We start from the raw sequence: 22,602 nt of genomic DNA on the forward strand, positions 1-22,602 counted from the left end.
TGTTTGCTGCTTATATCAGGAATTCAGTTTGCCAATGACAATATTGAATTTTGCCTTTTTTTAAAACTAAATACGTTTTGAATATGAAAGTAATAGTCATGACCATGTAGTTGTTTGCAATTTGTTTACCTGCCAAATCAAGTTAAGAATGTATGGGTTTTTTGGGGTGCCTGGGTGGCTCAGTCAATTGAACATCAGGCTCTGGGTTTCCACTCGGGTCATAATCCCAGTGTCATGGGATGGAGCCCCATGTCAGCCTCCACGCTGAGCATGGAGCCTGCTTAAGAGTCTCTCTGTCTCTCCCTCTGCCCCTCTCCCCTGCTTGCTCTCCCACTCTCAAATAAATAAAATTTAAAAAAGGAATTTATGGGGTTTTTTTTAAGACTTAATGTGTGGCATAGAATTATCCACAGTTATATGGGCCTTCTCTTGAGCACCCACTGTGTACCTGGTATTGAACTGGGCTTTGGAAATGCAAAGGTAATGAAGACCTTGTTTGCTCCAGGGAATTTGCAGTGTAATATAGAAATATAAGCAGTGAAATATAAGAAGTAATATCTTCTTAATACTGATTATCTGTCAGGATGGAGTAGGAAAAAGGGCCAAGAAAGACTTCCTAGGATATCAGCAATACTTCCATTGAGGATTGGCAGAGTGTAGGCCTTCCCTCAAAGGCAGGTGGCAGGGTTCAGTGCAGACTGTGGGAGCCAAATCGAGTGGGGTGTGGCTTCTTTAGAGGGTTGGGAGAAGATAAAGAGAGGACCATCGGTCAAATCACTGACGGTCTCTTTTTAGTTTTGTTATTAGTGAAATCTATACTCTAATAATATTAGTTACAATAACAGAAATTAGGGCTTCAAAACTAGACACATACAGTTTAAAAAACATTTAAGGAAACCAATAAGGTAAGTTTAAAATTCAGAAGCCTGCCTTTAAAGATGCACTTTAGGTGGGGAGCCCTGGGTGGCTCAGTCGGTTGAGCGTCCAACTTCGACTCAGGTCATGATCTCACCCTCAAGGGTTCTAGCCCCGCATGAGGCTCTGTGCTGACAGCCCAGAGCCTGGAGCCTACTTCGGAGTCTGTGTCTCCCTCTCTCTCTGCCCCTCCCCCACTCGCACTTGTCTCTCTCTCAAAATAAATAAACATAATAAAAAATCTTTTTAAATAAATAAATAAAAATGCACTTTAGGCATGCAAATATATCATATATTAAAAAGCTTCAAAAAAGATACAAACTAACCATCCCATGTACACATGGGGAAAAAATAGACTTTGTGAGTAGAAACTTACTGAGGTGAAAGGAAATTTATTGTAGAAGCTGCAGGCCCAGCCTCTGACTTAATAAGACAAATTATGAGAATCTTTTTAATGGAAAAATCCATGCTGTTGAAAATGTAAGTGTTCCTAATTTTCTATAAATGATAACAAGGTGTTCTATCTGAAAACACATGAAAAGCACATATTGAATATCTGCTTTGAGAATTTAACTTGAAGGAAAACACCATTATTACTTGGGTCTATTTCTTTGGTGGCCTTATGTCTTAAAAGTCTAATAGCCTTATTACCCTTCCCCAGGAAGGTAAAAGAAGGGTTGTGGGACCTTGATTTTTGTTACCAAGGACTCTAGCGGCATGTCTTTGCAAATTTTGAATAGCAAACCATTTGAAGTACTTTTAAGCCTTCTAGAAGAAGCAGAATAGGTATGTAGTTGCTTCTAACAGAATAATTTAGACAACTGTGATTTTTCTAGGACCATTGCCAGTTCTGTGATCTTATGAGTGACTACCCAGAATTTCCAAAGAACAAACTCTGTGTGTGTGTGTGTGTGTGTGTGTGTGTGTGTGTGTTTGACTATAATTTGTTTTGGTGTAGAAATAATGTTGGTTTTTTTTTTACTGTTCTTAAGTCTTCATGCAAAACTGTAATATTCCAAAGGGTAGAAAACATATCCGTAGTTTTCTTTATAGTTCCACCATTCTCCATAGTAATTCTATTATGCTTTGATTGTATAGAATATCTGACAGCTTAGTACAAAGATGGAGCTGCACTTCTATAAACAAGCCTATTATTTCTTTGGGTTTATTCCAAAATAGCTTGGAGAACTGTGATCCATGTAACAAAATGTTTCTTAACAAAGTTATTTGCTTTGATCTTCCTTTAAGTAGCAAACTCCCCCTGTGCTATTTCACAGAATTCATTTTGAGTACAAATGCAGAAACACTTTATAGAGTTTATTGCATTGAGTTGTTGTCTCACTAACCAGTAAGTTTTATATTTTGTCTTGAAAGATGGACCCTGTATTGTCAACATCAGTTCCAGTTTATTCACTGAGACTAGATAAAGAATATGAAGTGCGTGTGAGATCCAGACAACGAAACTCTGAAAAATATGGCGAGTTCAGTGAGGTGCTCTATGTAACACTTCCTCAAATGAGCCCATTTGCATGTGAAGAAGGTAAAAGATTTAAAATGGCAGCCAACGTGGCTTTTGTCAATGTCGTAACGTTGTTCAGATCACGATCCATTAGCTTCAAATGTCAGGGTGAGAGACCTCAAGTTCACAGTCTATAACAGATATTATTCATTACAGAAGGGGAAGGAGAACTTAGTTTTTTAATTATTTAATTCAGGAAATGTCCTGGGGGAGGTGTAAGTTAGAGAGGAGAAGATGTACTAACATATTAATGGGGGATATCTCTAGATATCAGAATTTCAGATGATTCTTTTATTTATATGTTTCCATACTTCTAAAATTTTCTATGAGTTTGTTTTGCATTTATAATCAGAAAAAAATGTTTTTCAAATACATAGTGAAGAAATACTGTATCTATATGGATGGATGGATATGTGGCATCTAAAAGCCTACTATTGTGTCAGCATAGGTTGTCAATGGCAGCTGCTTAGTGGTTTTAGGAAGCTTAGGTATGGTTTTCACCGGGAGAAAGCCTTAAGAAGTAGCATGCTAGTTATGTTCAAGGACAACATGGAACATTTGAAGATCTTATATAAGAAAAATACAAAGATAATGCAAGTTCAAAGAAATGAGATCTATGAATTCAAAATAAAAGAATTAAAACTTTTGATACATAAAGAAGTCTGCCTAATAATGAACAATAAGTATATAAAGTTATCACTCCCACATGGGAACTAGCTATAGTGCATCTACAATTAAACACAGAGGGTTCACAGGGCTATGTATGAGGATGTGAAGTTTGTTAATGAAGCAATCAGAAGCAATAGAGAAATTAAATTTATATTTTTGCATTGATGGCACAAGTAAAATCCATGATACTAAATAGCGCTTAAATGAAAATGCCTGTAGCACTGTTTTTTTTTCTAAGTTCTAGTTAACAGGCTTATTATTTTGTATAATATTTGATATAATGAAATTCTGGTTTAGAAAGTAAATTTGCAACACACCCTTTAAGCTTATTGTGATGCCATTTAATTCAGTTAGCATAGATTTCTTTAACTGATTTTTCCTGCCAAAAAAATGTTTTCCTTAAAAAAAAACCTGAAGTTCTAGCTTTGTTATGTTCCTGAATACATACAGGAACTGTCATTGATACTCTGGCATTGATACAAAGTTACAGATACCACAAGATATAAAATGGTATTCTCTCCTCCATTAATTCTTTATACTATACATAATATCTCCTTTGGAGATTTTAATAACTGAATAAGAAAATAAGAATAAGAAAGGAACATTACAGCATAAAATCTTACTTTTAATAAAGCAACATTAAGGTAAACTCCACCTGCCTTTTTTGTGTAAAGTGGATAACCTTGATGAGGATGTGGAAAAAAGGGAACCTTCCTGCACTGTTAGTGAGAAAGTAAATTGGAGCAGCCACTATGGAAAACAGTATGGAATATTAAAAATAGAGTATTAAAGTATGGAGTATTAAAAATAGAAATACCGGGGCGCCTGGGTGGCGCAGTCGGTTAAGCGTCCGACTTCAGCCAGGTCACGATCTCGCGGTCCGTGAGTTCGAGCCCCGCGTGGGGCTCTGGGCTGATGGCTCGGAGCCTGGAGCCTGCTTCCGATTCTGTGTCTCCCTCTCTCTCTGCCCCTCCCCCGTTCATGCTCTGTCTCTCTCTGTCCCAAAAATAAATAAAAAATGTTAAAAAAAAAAAAAAAATTTAAAAAAAAAAAATAGAAATACCATACAATCTAGTAACTCTACTATTGGGTATTTATACAACAAAAATGAAAATACTAATTCAAGTGCGTATATATATATATATATATCCCCATGTTCATTGCAACATTATTTGCATCAGCCAAGATACAGAAGTAACCTAAATGTCCATCAATAGGTGAATGGATAAAAAGATGTGATTTATACACACACACACACACACACACACACACACACACACAGTGGAATATTATTTGGCCATAACAAGAATGAACTCTTGCTATTCACAGCATAGATGAAGCTAAAGGGTATAATTCTAAGTGACAAATACCCTGTGATTTCACTTATATGTGTGATCTAAAAAAAAAAAAAAAAAAAAGAACAACAACAAAGCAAGATGGAAACAGACTCATAAAAACGGAAAGCAAACTGGTGGTTGCTAGATGGGAGAGCACAGGGAGGATGGGTGAAATAGGTAAAGGGCATTAAGCGATACAGACTTGCAGTTATAAAATAAATAATCACAGGGATGAAAAGTACAGGATAGGGAATGTAGTCAATAATATTGTAATAGCATTGTATGGTGACAGGTGGTAACGACAGTTATCATGGTGAGAACTGAGTAATGTTTGGAACTGTTGAATCACTAGGTTGTACACTTGAAGCCAAAATAAGATTGTATGTCAACTATATTTCAATTAAAAAGTGGGTAACCTCTTGGTAAGTGGTAAGAACACTGAGGACGTACTGCAAGCAGCTGGTAGGCGCTTGGTCTTAAGAAACGAGATAGAAGTGGGGCACCTGGGTGGCTCAGTCGGTTAAGTGTCCAACTTTTGATCCTGGCTCAGGTCACAGTCTCATGGTTCATGAGATCAGGCCCCACTTCGGGCTCTGAACTGACAGCACGAAGCCTGCTTGGGATTCTCTCTCCCTCTCTCTGCCCCTCCCCTGCTGGCATGCATTTGTTCTCGCTTGCTCTCTCAAAATAAATAATAAACTTTGGGGAAAAAAGGTTAAAAAAAGAAAAAATTTTTAATTTTCAAAAAGAAATGAAACAGAAGTTTTAGAAACAGATTCCCCCAAGTCTGTTAACACATATACTAAAATCTGAAAATGGGAGCCCCAGTAGTGATCTTCTATCACAGGATATGTTTTAAGCTGTAAAATATATGGTCTTCATGTCTAAGAAGTTTCAGTCATGATTCAAAAATAGAAACTCTGCCTCCATCTTTTTGATATATCCTCAGTCTGGAGGATTAAAAAAAAATATTACCACACTTAAAAAAAAAAAAAAGAAAAAAAGAAAGAACCAAGTGGACATTATTTAGGTAAAGTAGTATGTTAACAAACAGCACTTTTTTCTAGAGCTGAAGCCACTAATGATGCACCCTGAACATATAAGGTGCTTAATTAAAGGGGTTGCTGCAGGGTTTTTTTTAATGCAAACATGGATTGTGCTTAAATTGTTTGCTGTTTCTTCATTTCGATTTTTTTTTCATATGTGAAAGGATTTGAAGCAGTGGACAGAAATGTTCTTGGAAAAGAAAATACTCCATATCATTGCATTCTGTTTTAGTGATTAGCAGAAGAAATCGGTGACTTTACTAGATGAATACAAATTAAGAATTCTTTTTATGTGAAAAAGGAAAGTGAAATGTAAACTTCAACTATTCCTAACCCTATGAGTGAGATGCTATTCTTGTGTGTTTCAGATTTCCAGTTTCCATGGTTCTTAATTACTATCTTTGGAATATTTGGGCTAACGATGATACTATTTTTATTCATATTTTCTAAACAGCAAAGGTAGGTGGGAAATGGTCTAATATTTAGATGTTTTTTCCAGTGTTTAGATTTCCATATGTGTTTCCATTTGTTACTTGATATTTTCTTTTGCAAATCGTGAGTGAAAAATTTAATTAATGCAGTAAAATATTATCCCTAGGTATACATTTACCACGTTGTTGTGTTCATCATAGAGAATTCACAGGTGTCTTTTCTATCTGGGAAGTTGTATAGGACACAGGACTCTGAGGCTAGCGACTGCACACCTTGTGATATGAACCTCCTGCACAAAATCATTACCTCTGAGCTGCCCCTTGACCGCTTCAGAGTCCTGAACGAGCAGGCCCATCCACTCTAGGATGACAAGGTGGCACAGAACCTTTGGCTGAGTTTGACACAGGCCTAAAATAGAAGCAAATTTAAAAGGCGAACTAAAGCCACCTAGATAATTCAATCTAATATAACCGTTTTAGACTTCGTATGATGGCGATTTCAAGTAAATCTGGGTTTTCTTTAAATCATTAAATTTTATTTCAATGTTACAAATTACCTGAATTTGTAAATACAGCTACAATGCTTTCTAAGTTTGAGGAGATTCTATTCTGTATTGGTGTCGAAGACTTGGTTCCAGCTATTATTCTGCTACTGCTGTTTGATTATCCCCTTAATTTCTCCAGGATGCATGTTCTCATCAATAATATGAGGATGTTGGATTATAATGAGCCTTAAATGTCCCTTGAGCTGTATGAGCTATCACTCTCTGTTTTTCTCCCTGAAAGAAATTCCATACAGACTGGAAATAGGAATATAGGAAATGTTATTGGTACTGATTGCAAATTTTCTTACTTTTAGAGTATTTTTTTAAGTCCCCTGGGTTAATCCTGCCCCTTCTCCTAGACTAGGGTGACTAACACTCCCGGTTTTCCTGGGAGTTTGAGCACCGAAAGTCCCGTGTCCTGGGAAACCCCTCAGTTCCAGACAAACCAAGGTGGTTGGCCATATTTCCTAGAACTAAAGACATGTTCTCCAGCTGAAGCCAAGAGACATCTACAAATCAAAATAGGGTCTATGTGAACACATTGCAAAAGCTTTTTAATTAGAGTAGCATCTCCAGTTTCATAATGTAAACCAATGGGAAAGCAGAAGACATTCTGCAGAATTTCATTTTTATCTAACTTTTTAACAGCATTTCTTTTACAAGCATGAGTGTTATAAAGCATGACAATATGGTTTTCATTTGTTGGAGGGAAATAGTAAATGTAAATAAATTTATAGAATTTTAAGCAATTTATATATTTAAATAATGCCAACAACAGAAGAGTCAAATAATTCTGTTGATTAATTTGAATTCATTGATCTATATAGTTGATGGACTAATTTATATATAAGTACAGTAGACATACCCACTATGTATATAAAGTAATTCACTCTTAACATAAGCTGTCAATTTTAAGTCTTTGTGAAGGCCATGTAAATTTGTTATATTGGTTAATTATATTAGCTACCAATATTTCAAAGAAAAAATAATTCTCTCAACAAATAGGATGTTAAAGAAAATATATTAATCTTTGTATAAAAGAGTTTTCTATGAATAATGAAGCTCTTAACTTCAATGCTTAGTCAGAATTACCAAATTATAAAATTGTTCTGAAATCTTTACTATACTCTCACATTTCCTGTACTAAATAAGTTCTTTATAGAAAAGAATTAGTTTTGTTCTTTCATTTGCCCATAAAAACCCTTGTCATGGTCTAAATTTCCATGTTCCAAAGAAAGTAGGAAACAGGAGAAAACAGTTGTCAACAGGTGTGGAAAGAACATGAAGTTCTAATGATTAAAATGATCCTCCAGGGGCACCTGGGTGACTCAGTTGGTTGAGTGTCTGACTTCAGCTCAGGCCATGACCTCCTGGTTCGTGGGTTTGAGCCCCGCATCAGGCTCTGTGCTGACAGCTCAGAGCCTGGAGCCTGTTTCAGATTCTGTCTCCATCTCTCTCTGCCCCTTCCCCATTCGCACTCTGTCTCTCTCTGTCTCTCTCTCTGTCTCTCTTAAATATAAATAAAACATTAAAAAAAATTTTTAATAAATAAATAAAATGATCCTCCAAAGAATGAGGTTCTTATGTCAGCTTTCCCCAGAATGTTAGGGCTCTAAAGGGCTCAGTTTCTACATTTTGTATGAAGTTTTGAGTCCATGCCACTTTTCCCTTTCCATATTTATAATGTGATTTGGATTTGAATAAAATGATGGCAAAGTCACAAACATAGCTTCAGGCCAGGTTATCTTTACTCTGTATTCAGTCATTCTCACCATACACTCATCCCAGCCTTTGAGCTATTACTAAAGGGGAAAGAAACAACTGAATCAGCATCAGACAGGAGTGGCAAACTGGCAATCTGAAAGCCAAGCTCAGCCTGCAGATCTTAATGTTTTGTTATTTTATGTATTTGATTTTGGAGTAAAAATTTTGCTACAAAGTGTTTACAAACTAGGGAATTTCCACACAAAAACCCAGATTTCCAGGTCATGTTTAAAATCTGAAAGATCTAGTGACATTCAGTTGATATTCCTGCATGGCAACATGTGTTGAAGCAGAGGACCAGCTGTTCCATTTGGGAAGGATATGTGTTCTCTGTGACCATTCCCATCCCTCCCTTTGACATTGCAACAGGCCTGCTTCGTGCATTTCCATCACCTGCTTGAGCCCTATAGGCTGCAGGCTCTGTTACCCTGGTGGGAAGTCAACTACAAGTCCGAAAAGCTAACATGTGCCTAAATGCATTATACTCTGCAAATCAAGAGGCAAACATAACAAAGTCAAGCATTAGACATTTAGGAATCTTTGTTTCCTGCAATTACAATTGTGTTGCATTTTTCTGTGTTTTTGACATTTGAAATATTCATTTAGAGATGTAGGACCAAATAACACAGCAGCATGACAGAAGGCAAAAGGCCTGGGTTTGGGGGTTAAGTACTTTGGATTTGAGCCCCAGCTGTGCCAAGTATTAGTGTATGATTTGAGTACCTTCCTTAAATCTCTAAATCTTTCCACAGATAATATCTGCCTCCCTGGTAGTTATAAGAACAAATAAAATGTTTAGTGTCTGGTTGACAAACTTGTTTTCTAAAGGCCCAGATAGTAAATTTTTAGGCCTCTGGAGCCATGAAATCTTTGTCACAACTACTCAACTCTGCCACCGTGGCATGAAAACAGTCATAATAATATCTAAACTAATGAACATGACTGTGTTTCAATAAAACGTTATTTACAAAAGCAGAGAACAGACCAGATTTGGCCCTCAGACCATCATTTACTAGCCCATAGGTTAGTGTGAAATATATCTTATAGTGTCTGTTTTATCAGAGGCATTCCAAAAAAATGGTAGCAACTATTAATAATTTATATTTTTTCTGTATCTTCTATTCATCAGTAAAAATCTGTTTTAACACTTGCTCCGCTAAGTAAACCTAGTGGAGGCTACTTACAGCAATTTAAAAAGTGAAATTTGGCTTATTCCTTGGCTAGGTAAAAAGGCAAATGGAAATATTCAGAAGATGGGTTCCCTATTGAATAGACTAGACGATCCATTCACATTAAGTGGAATATCAGCTAATATCCAAAAAGCAGTTTATCATCCCTGCCTAACAGTGGTGCCTCTGACTCTTGTTGTTTTAAAACAATAAATGAACTGACTACAATAGCTAATCTCTGAGCTTTATTCCAGAGCTGCAATGTTCATTTTAAGACACAGATTCTAGTTATGCTATTAACAAAATAGATATATGAGGTATTCAAGTTTATTCAAGAAGTGTTTATTGAGTACCTTCTATGTGCCAGGAATTGTTCTAAGTGCTAGGGATACAGTAAACTGCAAGACAGGCAGAAGAGACATTGAAATGAATCACGATCAAGAAATAATTTAAATATTGGGAACAGAAAATTCAAGTACATCATAGAATTGGGTATATAAATCCATATTGATCAGTTAGAGATAGCTCAAGTGTAGCCTTTCCCAACTGAAATGAAGCCTGCAACGACACCTTGGTTGATGAGATCATCTTAGGTAATTTTATGATTAATGTGAGCTGTGTGGTACAAACTTATCTCAATTCATCCCATTTTTGAGGGTGCAAATAACTTTGGCTTCAAGTGAGTCAGCTCTTCTTTCTTTCTTTCTTCTTTCTTCCTTCCTCTTTTCTGCAATCTACTGATGAGATGTACATTAAAATTGCCAACCTTATAGATGAAATGGAAATTGGCTTCAGATAGAGTCAGATTTCTCATTCCCAAATACTGCTGCTGGCCGTCAATAAAGACATAAGGAAAAAAAGATTATGTTTTATTTATTTTTTTAATATATGAAATTTATTGTCAGATTGGTTTCCATGCAACACCCAGTGCTCATCCCAAAAGATGCCCTCTTCAATACCCATCACCCACCCTCCCCACCCTCCCACCCCCCATCAACCTATTATGTTTTATTTAAATTGACTTCACATGAGGGCTTTTTGTTGATTTTTGTTGCTTTTTTCTTCTTCTGTAGTTTTTCCTCATCATTTACTGCTTACTATTTTCTTTCTCATACTCCACTTATATGGAGTACCAGAATATTTGGAATAAGTAATAGTTCTATTAATATTTTATTCCTATCTTTTGAAACACGAGAATGTATAACTTTGCAGATACGTCAAACCAAAATTTTATTTGTTTTCAAGGATTAAGATGCTGATTCTTCCCCCAGTTCCAGTTCCAAAGATTAAAGGAATTGATCCAGATCTCCTCAAGGTACTCAATAAATTACCTAAGGCCTAGATAACACTAATTAAATGCCGCCTGAAGCGTACTGTCCTATGTTGAGAGCTTTTGCAAGCTATGTGTATCCCATTCCATTTTTAACCCCTCTGGAGAAAAATGTTTCAAAATAATAATGTATCTCTTAAAATTATGAGAATGTCTTATGATGTATTTGAAAGTTCTACACTAATGTGTTTGTTATATGGCTTTGTTGCTATCGCTTTTCTTGTGACCATAATTTTAGTCTCTGAATGTTATTTGTGAAAACATTTCATCATTATGAGTTCCTTTTGATAGGTTTCATTTTCTTTCTGTTTCCTAGGAAGGAAAATTAGAAGAGGTGAACACAATCTTAGCCATTCATGACAACTATAAACCTGAATTCTACAACGATGACTCTTGGGTTGAATTCATTGAGCTGGATATTGATGACCCCGATGAAAAGACTGAAGGCTCCGACACAGACAGACTTCTAAGCAATGACCATGAGAAATCACTTAACATCCTTGGAGCAAAGGATGATGACTCTGGACGTACCAGCTGTTATGAACCTGACATTTTGGAGACTGATTTCAATGCCAGTGGCATGTGTGATGGTACCTCAGAGGTTGCTCAGCCACAGAGGTTAAAAGGGGAAGTAGATCTCTTGTGCCTTGACCAGAAGAATCAAAATAACTCACCTTCTACTGATGCTACCCCTACCACTCAGCAGCCCAGTGTCATCCTAGCAAAGGAAAACAAACCAAGACCGCTTCTTATTAGTGGAACTGAGTCAACTCATCAAGCTGCCCATACTCAGCTAAGCAATCCGAGTTCACTGGCAAACATCGACTTTTATGCCCAGGTAAGCGACATTACTCCAGCGGGGAGTGTGGTCCTTTCCCCAGGCCAAAAGAATAAGGCAGGGATATCCCCGTGTGACATGCATCCAGAAGCGGTCTCACTCTGCCAAGCAAACTTCATCATGGACAACGCCTACTTCTGCGAGGCAGACGCCAAAAAGTGCATCGCTGTGGCCCCTCACGTCGAGGCTGAATCACGTGTGGAGCCAAGCTTTAACCAGGAAGACATTTACATCACCACAGAAAGCCTTACCACTACCGCTGGCCAGTCTGGGACAGCAGAACGGGCTCCGAGTTCTGAGATGCCTGTCCCAGACTATACCTCCATTCACATAGTACAGTCTCCGCAGGGCCTCGTGCTCAATGCCACAGCCTTGCCCTTGCCTGACAAAGAGTTTCTCTCATCGTGTGGCTACGTGAGCACAGACCAACTGAACAAAATCATGCCGTAGCCTTTCTTTGATTTCCCACAAGCTACATATTGAATGGTGAGGAGCTGGCTAGGGCATGAGTGCTTACACCAAAACAATGTTTAAACTTTTGGGGGGGATGGGGGGAGCGGATTCTAAATGCCTTTTTCCTGAAGTGTTGAAAGATAATATTAAAAAAGAAACAAGAACGCCTGATCGGATAGATATTCCTATTGTGAACTGTAAATATTTTAAAGAATCGTCTCAAAGACTGTTTAGTGGCAGTGATTGTCTTGTTAATGTGGGTGTTAATTTTGTGATACTAAGCATTGAATGGCTATTTTTAATGTATAGTAAATCATGCTTTTTGAAAAAGCAAAAAATCAGGTGGCTTTTGCAGTTCAGGAAAATCGAATGCAAATCAGAGCACAGGCCGATGTTTTTTAGATAATCCGGAACTAAAATTATAGGTAAGAAGGCAAGAAATAGTTTGGATATGTAAAACATTTATTTTGACATAAAATTTATAAAGGTATTTTTAAGAATTTACACTATAAGCATGGCTATTTTATATTACACTACACGCTGTGTACCGTAGTTCATGCAGACCCATCTGGAGAATGTAGCAACCGCACTCTAAAGCCGGTTTAATGCTTTGGTCGGTCCACCTAAAGAAAAACAAATAAGCAAGTTAGTTTTTTACGCGGCCCTTTTTGTACCTCCCAAAACTCCTTAAGCAATTCTGAAGTGATTGTTGTTACCTGCATTATTGGCACATGCTTGTCTTAATTTAAATTTTTAAAGAAATATTTGTTAATTGAGACAACTTTTAAGATGTATGCACAGGTCTACTCATCGTGAACCAAACCAAAACAAACAAACAAAAGACTCTTCCTTACCCAAAGTTCGGCTCAGGTCAGAGAGCTCCCTACTAAGAGAAGGAGAGGGTATTAGCTGGTCCTTACTGACAGGCTGCTCAGGGGCTATTGTTGCACACGGAGGGAGTGTTTAGGCAGGCAGATCATGAGCGATGGCCCCAGAACCTTTGTAGTAGTATCTCTTCTAACACAATGTGATTCTATTACACAGTGACCTAAGAAGGGAATAAAGTACATGAAGCATTTTGTAAGTCGAAGCAAATTGAAAATGAAGTTAACCAGATAATGGAACCAAAAGATCAAGAAATATACCCACTATTCATTGTAACAAGAAACAGAAGGAACAAGATTGTCAATCCCCTCAGATAAGTCAAAATGTTCTTAAACCAATGGCGGAAACTTTCTTCCTCACCGAACTCTTTCTAGGGTTTATTTAAAGTAGCAAAGAAGTGTCCTCATTTTTTATTTCCCCTCTGAGTGGATTGGCCTCCAAGAGGGTAGTCAGAAGAGAAAGAAGCGTCCTGAAGTAATGTTGAAATTATCGTTCAACATCATTCTTGGGAGCGTTGGGATTATTCCCCAAAAGGTTTGTCCAAAGAGAATCTCATCTCACTGAAAAATGCTTCTCACTTTAAGTTTTGGTTGTTTTTTTTTTGTTGTTTTTTTTTTTTACATTTAATGAAACTTTAAAGTTAGCTTTAACTTAAATAGTATTTGCCATTTAGCTCAGACCTTTTTAGGAAACAGGCTTAATGGTTGGTGATTTTAAATTCCCTCTTTCTTGCGGGAAGGACAGTGAAAAGCTAGAACTGGGTGTTCCAAGTTCAACATGTTACTTTGTAATAGGTGTTTAATAGATCTTTTCTGCTACCTTGCTGCTATAGTTTTCTCTAAGAGCTACATAATTTAGTTTCATATACAATTTCATCGGTGTAGAACCTAATTCAACTTAAAACTGTGTACTTGGGAAAACTATCTTACTATTTCACCATAGGCTGACAACAATTTCTATAGCCAAAAATAGCTAAATACCTCAATCAGTCTCAGAATGTCATTCTGGTACTTTGCTGGCCACACAAGCCATTATTCACTAGTATGACTAGTTGTGTCCTGCAGTTTATATTTAACTCTCCTCATGTCTGTGGATTTTTTTCCTTCGAAGTTTAATAAATTTATTTTCTTGGACCCGTGGTGGCATGCTTCTATTGTCAAACACCCACATGAAAGGCACCCTACACCAGACCGCATGCTCTTCAGTTCTTCTCATTGGAAGGGGAGCTGAGCACAATCAGTTTAAACACATTGGCAATGGATGTGGAGACTTTTGTTATGTGCTGGCAGCTCTCTCCCTCTCTTTTTGAGGAAGCAGGAGCCCAGCTCAAAATTACTATTCCAGCTTGCCTGGACTGTGCCTTCTCCTTGGCTGTGACACCTCGTGGGCAGAGGCTCTTAGAGCCATGTTTTGGATGCAACATAGCATGTATGACATGAGGAGTCGGGAGAGTGAGGAGAAAGTGGTGCTTGTGTTGCAGGATTTGTTATTTTACCTCCATACCCGGGTTCGTTGTCTCGCCGCTTCGAAGAATGACACAGAATAAAATGAGCAACAGGTAAAAGTTTATTAGAGTCTAAGACCAGAAAGTAGAAATAGTAGCAAAGCTCTCTCTGTAGAGAGGGGGCATTCGTAAGTGAATGCCCACGGACGATAGGCAAGGGTCTTTGTTTTAGAAGGTTCTGGTCAGCACCCCTCTCCCTTCCCCCTCGTTCCTTCTCAAGTCCTACCCTTACTGACTGATAACTCTAGGTGCTGGGTTGTCCATTCCTGATTGGCTCAATCATTGTATGAGGGATGGTCTATGGCCATACTGTTCCTTGGGTCTGGGTCATGTGTTTTATGGTCTACTTATGTTTAGTCAGGTCTTTTGTCAAATTCCTGAGGGGAACCCCAGGGAGAGTAGTGGGTGTCTGTTACATTCTTAAGAGGAACCTTAAGCCCAAGGGGCTTTGCTGTGGTCAGACGCTCCCAGCATTGTTCCTAAATATGTGGTTTTTTCCCCACTCGGAGACCTCAGGTCCTAATCTCTCCCTCTCTGCCTATATTGCCCTAGCTTTTCCCTCTCATGCTTGAGCATTGCCTTGAAGCTACACTTCTAGCTGGAGCACATTGCCCAGGAGGAGGGAAGGCAGGCCTTCTGTCCCACGCACACACTGGCACAAGTCAGTCTGTCACACTAGCTACTTGTCATCATGGGAGGGACATATGTCAGGCCCGCATGGGGATGCCCAGTAGGTAGGTTGTGTCGGAGCCTGAAGGAGCAATAAAGACATGAAGCGCAGATTCCTCCTCAGGAGACAGGCTCGGGTGGGTTAACTAATAAATCACAGTCTCTTGTACAGGCACCGGGTCCATGAAAAGTGAGGATGGAGTGATGGTGTGAAGCCCACGGAGCAATTATTTATTGCCGCAGCAAGTTGAGTGCAAACCACCACAACTTTTCGTTACACCAGAGAGTTTGCGTTCAATCCAGAAATAATTCTCTACCTGCTGCCTCTGCCCTTTGAGCAGCTATTACCTGAAAGAACTATGGGTGAAGACTCAGGGTTTCCCTACTCCTTCTTTTGCAAATATGGTTTAGAAAATCACGTCTCTTCTGTCACTAAGATATTGGAACACACACTGCCTTAACATTACAAACCAAATAAAACCTCACCACTTTAAGCATGAAATATTTATTTCTTACAGATGCTGTAGAAAACTCAGCCTTGTGGTATTCCAGGCTTCTCAGTCTTATGGGGTGCTTCAAGGTATCGGGGGTGAAGGGGAAAGAAGACCTCTTTACTTCCTTGGGTTGAAAGAACACAACCCTTTCTATGACAGAACATTAATGTCCTGTTGAAGATGGCCACACATGTGTTTTTCTGTATTTAATCTTCTCATTGGTTCTACTCAGACCTACTAACACTAAAGTCTGCTCCCGTTACATATTTACACAGTTTTACACTAAAATACTAAATGTTCGTGTTCTCTGCTTAGGGTAAGAAATAGGGGGGAAATTGCACATTACTTAAACCCAAATGCTTTAGTTTAGAATCCAAGATCTACACAATTTGCCCAGTCACCTTTGCTAGCTTAATATGTGAAGGCTATGCATGAAAGGTACAGCTTCGGAATGAGAATTTGACCTTTGGTTAAGATTCAAGCTCTGTTCTTTTGGAAATCTAATGAGGGTATTATGCCAACTATATTAACTTAGGCAATTAGCATCTCTCTGTCCTTGACTATTCCTCTTCCTGCACCCAAAAACCTCCCAATTACTAAACCTACCTGTTGGAATTTCCCTGATCCCTCATGGCCCCACTCAAATGCCTCCTTCTTGCAGTCCCCAGTTCCCATCATATTAAGTGATCATTCCCCTCTTGAAACCATTTTTAATGGCGTTTATAACACTCTGGTTGTTAGCTCCCCTAACAACCATGTAAGATGGGTGGTGTACCAACATATATTCTGGAGCATAAATGTTCTCTACAATGTTCTTAAATGAGTAATTCTGTGGTCACATAAGTTTGGAAAACCCTTCATACTACACTTCCCTCTGGGAGAGCCAGTGTGCCTATTGACATTTTAAAGCTTCTACAAAACACGTGCATGCACACACACGCACCTGTTTAAACTCAACACGTCATTTCCTACTTTATTTAACAGCCAAAAATATAATGGTGAAAGAGTACCCATTATTATATCTATTAACACTTGGGAAGAGATGCTCTGAGAATTCACAGGCCTAACACAAAATGAAGTTATGATAAATTTCAGATGAATGTGAATCTGAACAAAGCATCTTTATGTGATGCCATTAAGCTTGCTTTCTCAGCAACACTTCTCATATAAAAGGCAAAGCAGCTACACCTTTAAAATAACCACAGATTTTTCACAATTCAGATACATTACTTGTTTTCATATATGGAATGACATTTTCTAAGAGCTTGGAGGTCTTAGAGCATTTGTTGTCCTCTCTGTGCCAAGGACTTTCTATCTCCTTGAGGAAACAGACATTGAATTTCCTACCTCTTCGGCTGGAAGACTGGAGGAGAATGCTTAACACGTGAGACTTACCAACATCAACAAAACTCTTAGTCTCAGTGCACCTCGTTTTCTCTCAACTAAGATTTATAACACAGAAATGCTTATATCACTCTTCATGAAAAGGAGCATATTTTGCTTCTGTAAAGCTCTAGAACAATATGGATCTGTTACTACCTGAACAAAAATAATTCATTCCTTACTGCCATCTGCTGAGTTTTGAAAAAAATACCCAGACGGAACTTCAAACATAATAAACTTTTGCACAATAGGCCCAGGAAACAGTCTTTGCAGGGTATATAGAAAAGCAATTTTCTATTGATTTTTTTTTTAAAGAATCTATACATGATTGTTCTGTGGGCATTAAGAGATTTTACCAATATTTTCTGTAAGCATGAAATAATTTGTCAGGAACTTGCATGCACTTTGGATTTTTTATTATAGTACCATTGGGAAAGCCAAAGTAGAAAGATTTGTATTGTTAGCTTTTTTTTTAAATGGTACCAAATGATAAAAATTATTTGCATAGGATTTTTATTTCATAAAGCACTTCCATATGTAATATTTCATTTAAACATAACAAATATGTGTTGCAGAGAACCCAAAACGTTACTTTTAACATTTTACAGGAGAGAAGACCAAGGCTCAGAAAACCTAATAGATGTTCCCAGAGTTAACTAACTGGTAAGAGATAGAGCCAGGACAAAAATACAGAACTTCTGACTAGTGCAGTATTCTAAAAAAGGGGAGGTGATAACATTTCTTGATGAGGGATGAGGGAGTTTCTGATCCTATTCATAGTCTGGAGAAAATGGAAAATAGTTTTATAATCTCCATGGATCCAAAGAACCACCTGCTAAAGATAAAATGTTCTTTTTCTGATAACCATAACCAGCAGCATGTTAATAAATGTTTAACAATCCCTCTGGGGGAGAGAGGGGAGGTCAGAGGTGTAACATTTGCCAGTTTCCATTGTGTAAATACTCCCAATGTGGCTGATTTTAAGCTATCAGTTTCATCACTGAACACAAAATTGGGAAGAGATTGTACAATAGGCTCTCGTGAGACTGCGTGAACTGGCTCCAGTAGGCCACTGAGTCTACACAATTTTATAATTAACTCCATCTAATGGATGACAGTTTTAATAATGAGTAGACCACATTTCTAGCTAACAATCATTAAGCACTTACCATGTGCCAGGCACCATTCTAAGCACTTTACATCCATGAATTTAGTTTAATCCTTACAACAATCCAACGAGGTAAATTCTGTTATTCCCAGTGTACTGATGTAGAAACTGAGGCAGACATAGTTTAATGAATTTGACCAAAGTCACAAAATTAAGAAATATTAGAACCAGGATGCAAACACATGCACTCTAGCTCCAGAGCCTATGCTCTAAATTCAGTGCCTGCCAATTTCCAGATGCTAATTGTGTCCAGATTGGATGTACATAATGAAACAAAAGTCAGCCAACTACTGAGCACTTGAGAATCCAAGCAAATAGTTCACATTCAGTATTGCTAATCTGTACATAACACAGCATCATCCTCCTGGGCCCTCAGGGATAATCATCTAGATTCATATCTGGGAAAAACAGAGATTGGCAAATGCTGCTTCTGAGTCTTCCGTATGACCATGGTGACTTCATCTTGTGCCGTTCCCCTTTGCTCCAAGTTTGCTGCTGGCCACTGAACAGAACCAGACCATAGACCTTCCTTGTACTAGTGATGCAGTGAATTGGGGAAGGTCAAATTTCTTGAAACTCTCTGCTCCCTTTATTTACCAAAAGCACTCCCAAACTAGGCTGTGCAGAAAGGTGTGATTCATGGTTCCCTTTCAGTCACCAAATGCGGGGGAGTGAGAGAAGAAGCGGACCCCAAGCATTCCCTCCCTGCCCGTGAGCTCAGTGCTTCCAGCTGACAGTCCCTCAGAAGATGATCACAGGCTGGTGGGTTAAATAAGAGGCTGTGCACCTCAAGCCCGATCCACGTGTGGGCAACACCTCTCCTTAGGAGGCCAGGGTTTGGCGCCATTCTGGGAGTCACCGCAGGTGGCACAGGACCGCGGACACTTTAGACAGCAGAGTAATGTGGGATAAAGACGACAGCCTGCATTCCCTGGAGCCAGTCATTGCCCCCTCTGAACCTTGCTTTTCCTGTTTGTTAAACGAATGTTCTGGGAAGATAATCCGGAGGTGTGCTGTTTAGTATAGTAGCCACGTGTGTCTTATAAGTATAAAATACACACTGCATTTCTAAGACTTAGTACAAACAGCCACATAAGGAAGAACTTAAAATATCTCATTAATAAATTTATATTTTGATTACATGTTGAGATGACAATATTTTAGATATACTGGGTAAATAAAATATAGTATTGAAAAATGTTAAAGGTTGTGATTAACTAGACAGAATTATAACATTACCAAGAAAATTTTATTTTATGGCGTGTGTGAACACATGTGAAAACAGTAAACAGGGTTACTCTCATGTTACTTAACAGGGTACCTCTCGTGAACATCCCCAACCTCTTCCTTCCTAAGGAACCTCCAAACCAACCTTCTTCAAACCATCGAAGGGTGATTATCTCACTGTTTTAGAAAAACCCTGCCCTACTACCACAAAGGTTGGTTTGTCTCATACCCCCACCTCCACCCCTAATAATTCGTGAGGCCGTGCAGGGTCAGTGTTATCTTCCTTCACAGTTGAAAGGTAAAGACATTGAGCTTCAGGAGCTTCCTCGGTGTGCGAAAGGTCACAGTGCCAGTGAGAGGCAGAAGAAGGATGGCCCCTCTGTCTCCGGAGCCAGCCTTCTCACTAAACCACAATGCTTCTGTCAGGCCTCCCTGACCCCAGGAACAAGCATAGCCACAGATAATCATCGAGGAGCCAACACCATAAAGAGGTTTTGAGGAAAGTTACTGAGCACCTACTGTGCACCAAGGATTTTCTAGATGAAGAGGATATAAGTGCAAAACAGGTTCTGCCCTCAAGATCACACTTGAGACAGGGGTCAAACAGATAGATGGCTGTGACACAGTGATAAATCAGTGCTATACAGAGAACATAACGAAAGCACAAGGAAGGAAATAATCTGCCTGGGGCATTTGAAGAAGGTTTTGGTGTAGGCTGAAGAAAACACGGGGCAGCCATATGTACTGCTCACATTTCTGCCTATTGGAAGGATTCTTCCTCCAGTATTGTCTTTCTAGGACGTTCCGGATTATGACTATAAATGTGGTTAGCGCTAGCATATCTTGCAAAACCATTTGCGCCAAACCTGAATTCTCCCCTCCTTTGCCAACTGGCTATAAGAAATTGCCGTGACAGTAGAGTGTGCGTGAAGTCTGAGAGCCTGAGAGACAGGAAGCATGCAGGAAGAGAAGTTGTACAAGTTTGAACCAAGTTACTTGCACGTGCCCTGCCTGCCTGAACCCAGTGTCTTTTAGACCACTTCCACTTGATGATGGATCGCTGCTGCACACCCCAAACCATTTTTATTTTTGAGAGAGAGGGTATGAGTGGAGGAGGGGCAGATAACAGAGGGAGAGGGACAATCTTAAGCAGGCTCCACACTCAACACAGAGCCTGATGCAGGGCTCGATCTCACCACTGTGAGATTATGACCTGAGCTGAAATCGAGTCGGACGCCTAACCGAGGCATCCAGGTACCCCCCCACACACACTCCCAACCTTAAAACATGATGAGCTAGTTAACACCTGGTTCATGACTGGCAGTCTAGTTCCACAGCCATTTGTTGTCCCATAGTCAGGATTCAGACTCTGCCGAGACCCAGTATCAAACCAGGAACTATTTCTCAAAAAATAGAGGACAACGGAGGACACGGTTTACCCCCAAACCCTAGAGATCTAAACTGTGATTCTCCTATTGGCACTATTCAGAAACTTCATTCAGCATCTCCATTTGCCACAGAAACGTTGAGTGTTGTTGCGTTTGCTGTCTCATAACTCCCAGTGGGAGGGCTGTTTGTACTACATCCTGGAATTGCTGAAGTGCCTTTTCTTACTCTGGGCCCACTGAAACCCAGCAGCCTTCTGGGGTACTAAATAAATGTTTCAGAGCAGCACACTCAAACGTAATGTATGTTGTCTCCAAAATCCAAAGAATCCCACCAAGCATTTTTAGTGGTCACAGTTCAAGGTGCAATAGCTAGTTTTAAATTTTGAAAGGGATAGTTGGACATATCCCAGACCACTGAACCCTCAAAATCAACCATCTCTTATATTCTTAGACCATCCAGGCTAAAGAACAACACAGAGTGATGTGGAGCAGGGAAGAAGCAAAGGGCCTTTCTCTAACACACATTTTAGTCCTGAGACTGTTCTCTGCCTTCTTGATGCCACGAATTAATATTTGATGTCTCCATATTATCTTTTACTTCCTTGCCGCTTATCTTACCTCATTGGTCCTTTGTTGTAGTTAAAACTCTTGGCTACAAGTAACAGAAATCAGGAATGCCTGGGTGGCTCCGTCCATTAAGCTTCCAACTGTTAGTTTTGGCTTGGGTCATGATCTCATGTTTCATGAGTTTGAGCCTCACGTTGGGCTCTTGGCTGACAGCATGGAGTTTGCCTGGGATATTCTCTCTCTCTCCCTTGCTCTCTGCCTCTCCCCCACCCTGTGCATGCAAACATATGCTTTCTCTCTCTCTCTCTCTCTCTCTCTCTCTCTCAAAAATAAATAAATAAACTTAAAAAAAAAAAAAGGTAACAGAAACAAAAGGCTGGCTAAAAAGATTTCTGTCTGAAGTCATAGTGGTGTCTCCTAAAAGCCAAGCACAGGAATGAAAAGCCTCATGATGAATCGAAATGAGAAATTGGAAAGGTGTCAACGTCCTGAAAGAAACTTCGCTCCACCCTTTGGTTTCAGTCTCAGCGCTCGCTCGCTCTCCCTCTCTCTCTCTCTTTCTCTCCCCACTCCCCTGAAAACTTGATTTTCTGTTCCCCAGTGCAATTAGAAGAAGGCAGCCTCCACACAGCTCCGCAGCTAATAGCACATTTCCCACCACTCAAAAGAATAACTGATGACGTTTGAATTTCCATTTTAAGTATCAGGAGGAAAATGAACTTGGCCCAGTCTGGGTTAGATCTCCATATTCATCCCTGTGTTAATGTGTAGGGTTTGGTTCTTTTTTTTTTCATAATCAGGGATGCTGAAATTTTCAGAGAAAATAGGTTGGGTTGACATTTGACAAAACTATCTACTAGAATTCTTTTCCCTCAGTGAAAAAGGGAATCTTTCATTCTAGATTTTCAGTTTTTTCTTTATTTTCCTCATTGCCTTTTGGTATTAAACAAACATCTATGCCCAACTTCTTTTAAGTTTACTACATTCTGAATTGACCTTTTGAAATTTACAGAAGGAATTCATTTTTGGAAGAGCAAATGATTACTAGGATCAACATATGGAAAGAGGAATTCGCCACTTGCCAAGTTTGGGCTACTGGTCCCGGACCACCAGTCTAGAAGAAAACAGAATCCAGCCAGTTTTCTCTGGTGGTGGCAGCCAAAGGGCATTGATCAAAGCGTATTTTTGTTGTTTACATCTGTTCAATTTTAGTTGACTGAAGCACATGATAAAATGTTTTTTCTGATTAACTTTCCAGAAGTTAAATTCTTTACTTAAGAATAATCTTAATTTATGTGGTT

The 22,602-nt window shown here is 39.0% G+C and overlaps 1 protein-coding gene across 7 annotated transcripts in view; it reads left to right on the forward strand.

The window, feature by feature from the left end:
* The window catches only part of GHR (growth hormone receptor), a 278,998-nt gene extending 264,964 nt beyond the window's left edge, over nucleotides 1–14,034 (forward strand). For all 7 annotated transcript variants that reach the window (XM_058718748.1, XM_058718777.1, XM_058718740.1 and 4 more), the window contains 4 exons: nucleotides 2,290–2,455; nucleotides 5,855–5,945; nucleotides 10,641–10,710; nucleotides 11,042–14,034. In XM_058718748.1, the coding sequence (XP_058574731.1) occupies nucleotides 2,290–2,455; nucleotides 5,855–5,945; nucleotides 10,641–10,710; nucleotides 11,042–12,013 (1,299 nt within the window). In that variant the 3' untranslated portion in view covers nucleotides 12,014–14,034. The remainder of the gene's footprint in view (nucleotides 1–2,289; nucleotides 2,456–5,854; nucleotides 5,946–10,640; nucleotides 10,711–11,041) is intronic.
* The last annotated feature ends 8,568 nt before the right edge of the window (nucleotides 14,035–22,602 follow it).

The sequence above is a fragment of the Neofelis nebulosa genome, chromosome 1 (genome assembly GCF_028018385.1).
Source record: "Neofelis nebulosa isolate mNeoNeb1 chromosome 1, mNeoNeb1.pri, whole genome shotgun sequence".
Classification (NCBI taxonomy): domain Eukaryota; kingdom Metazoa; phylum Chordata; class Mammalia; order Carnivora; family Felidae; genus Neofelis; species Neofelis nebulosa.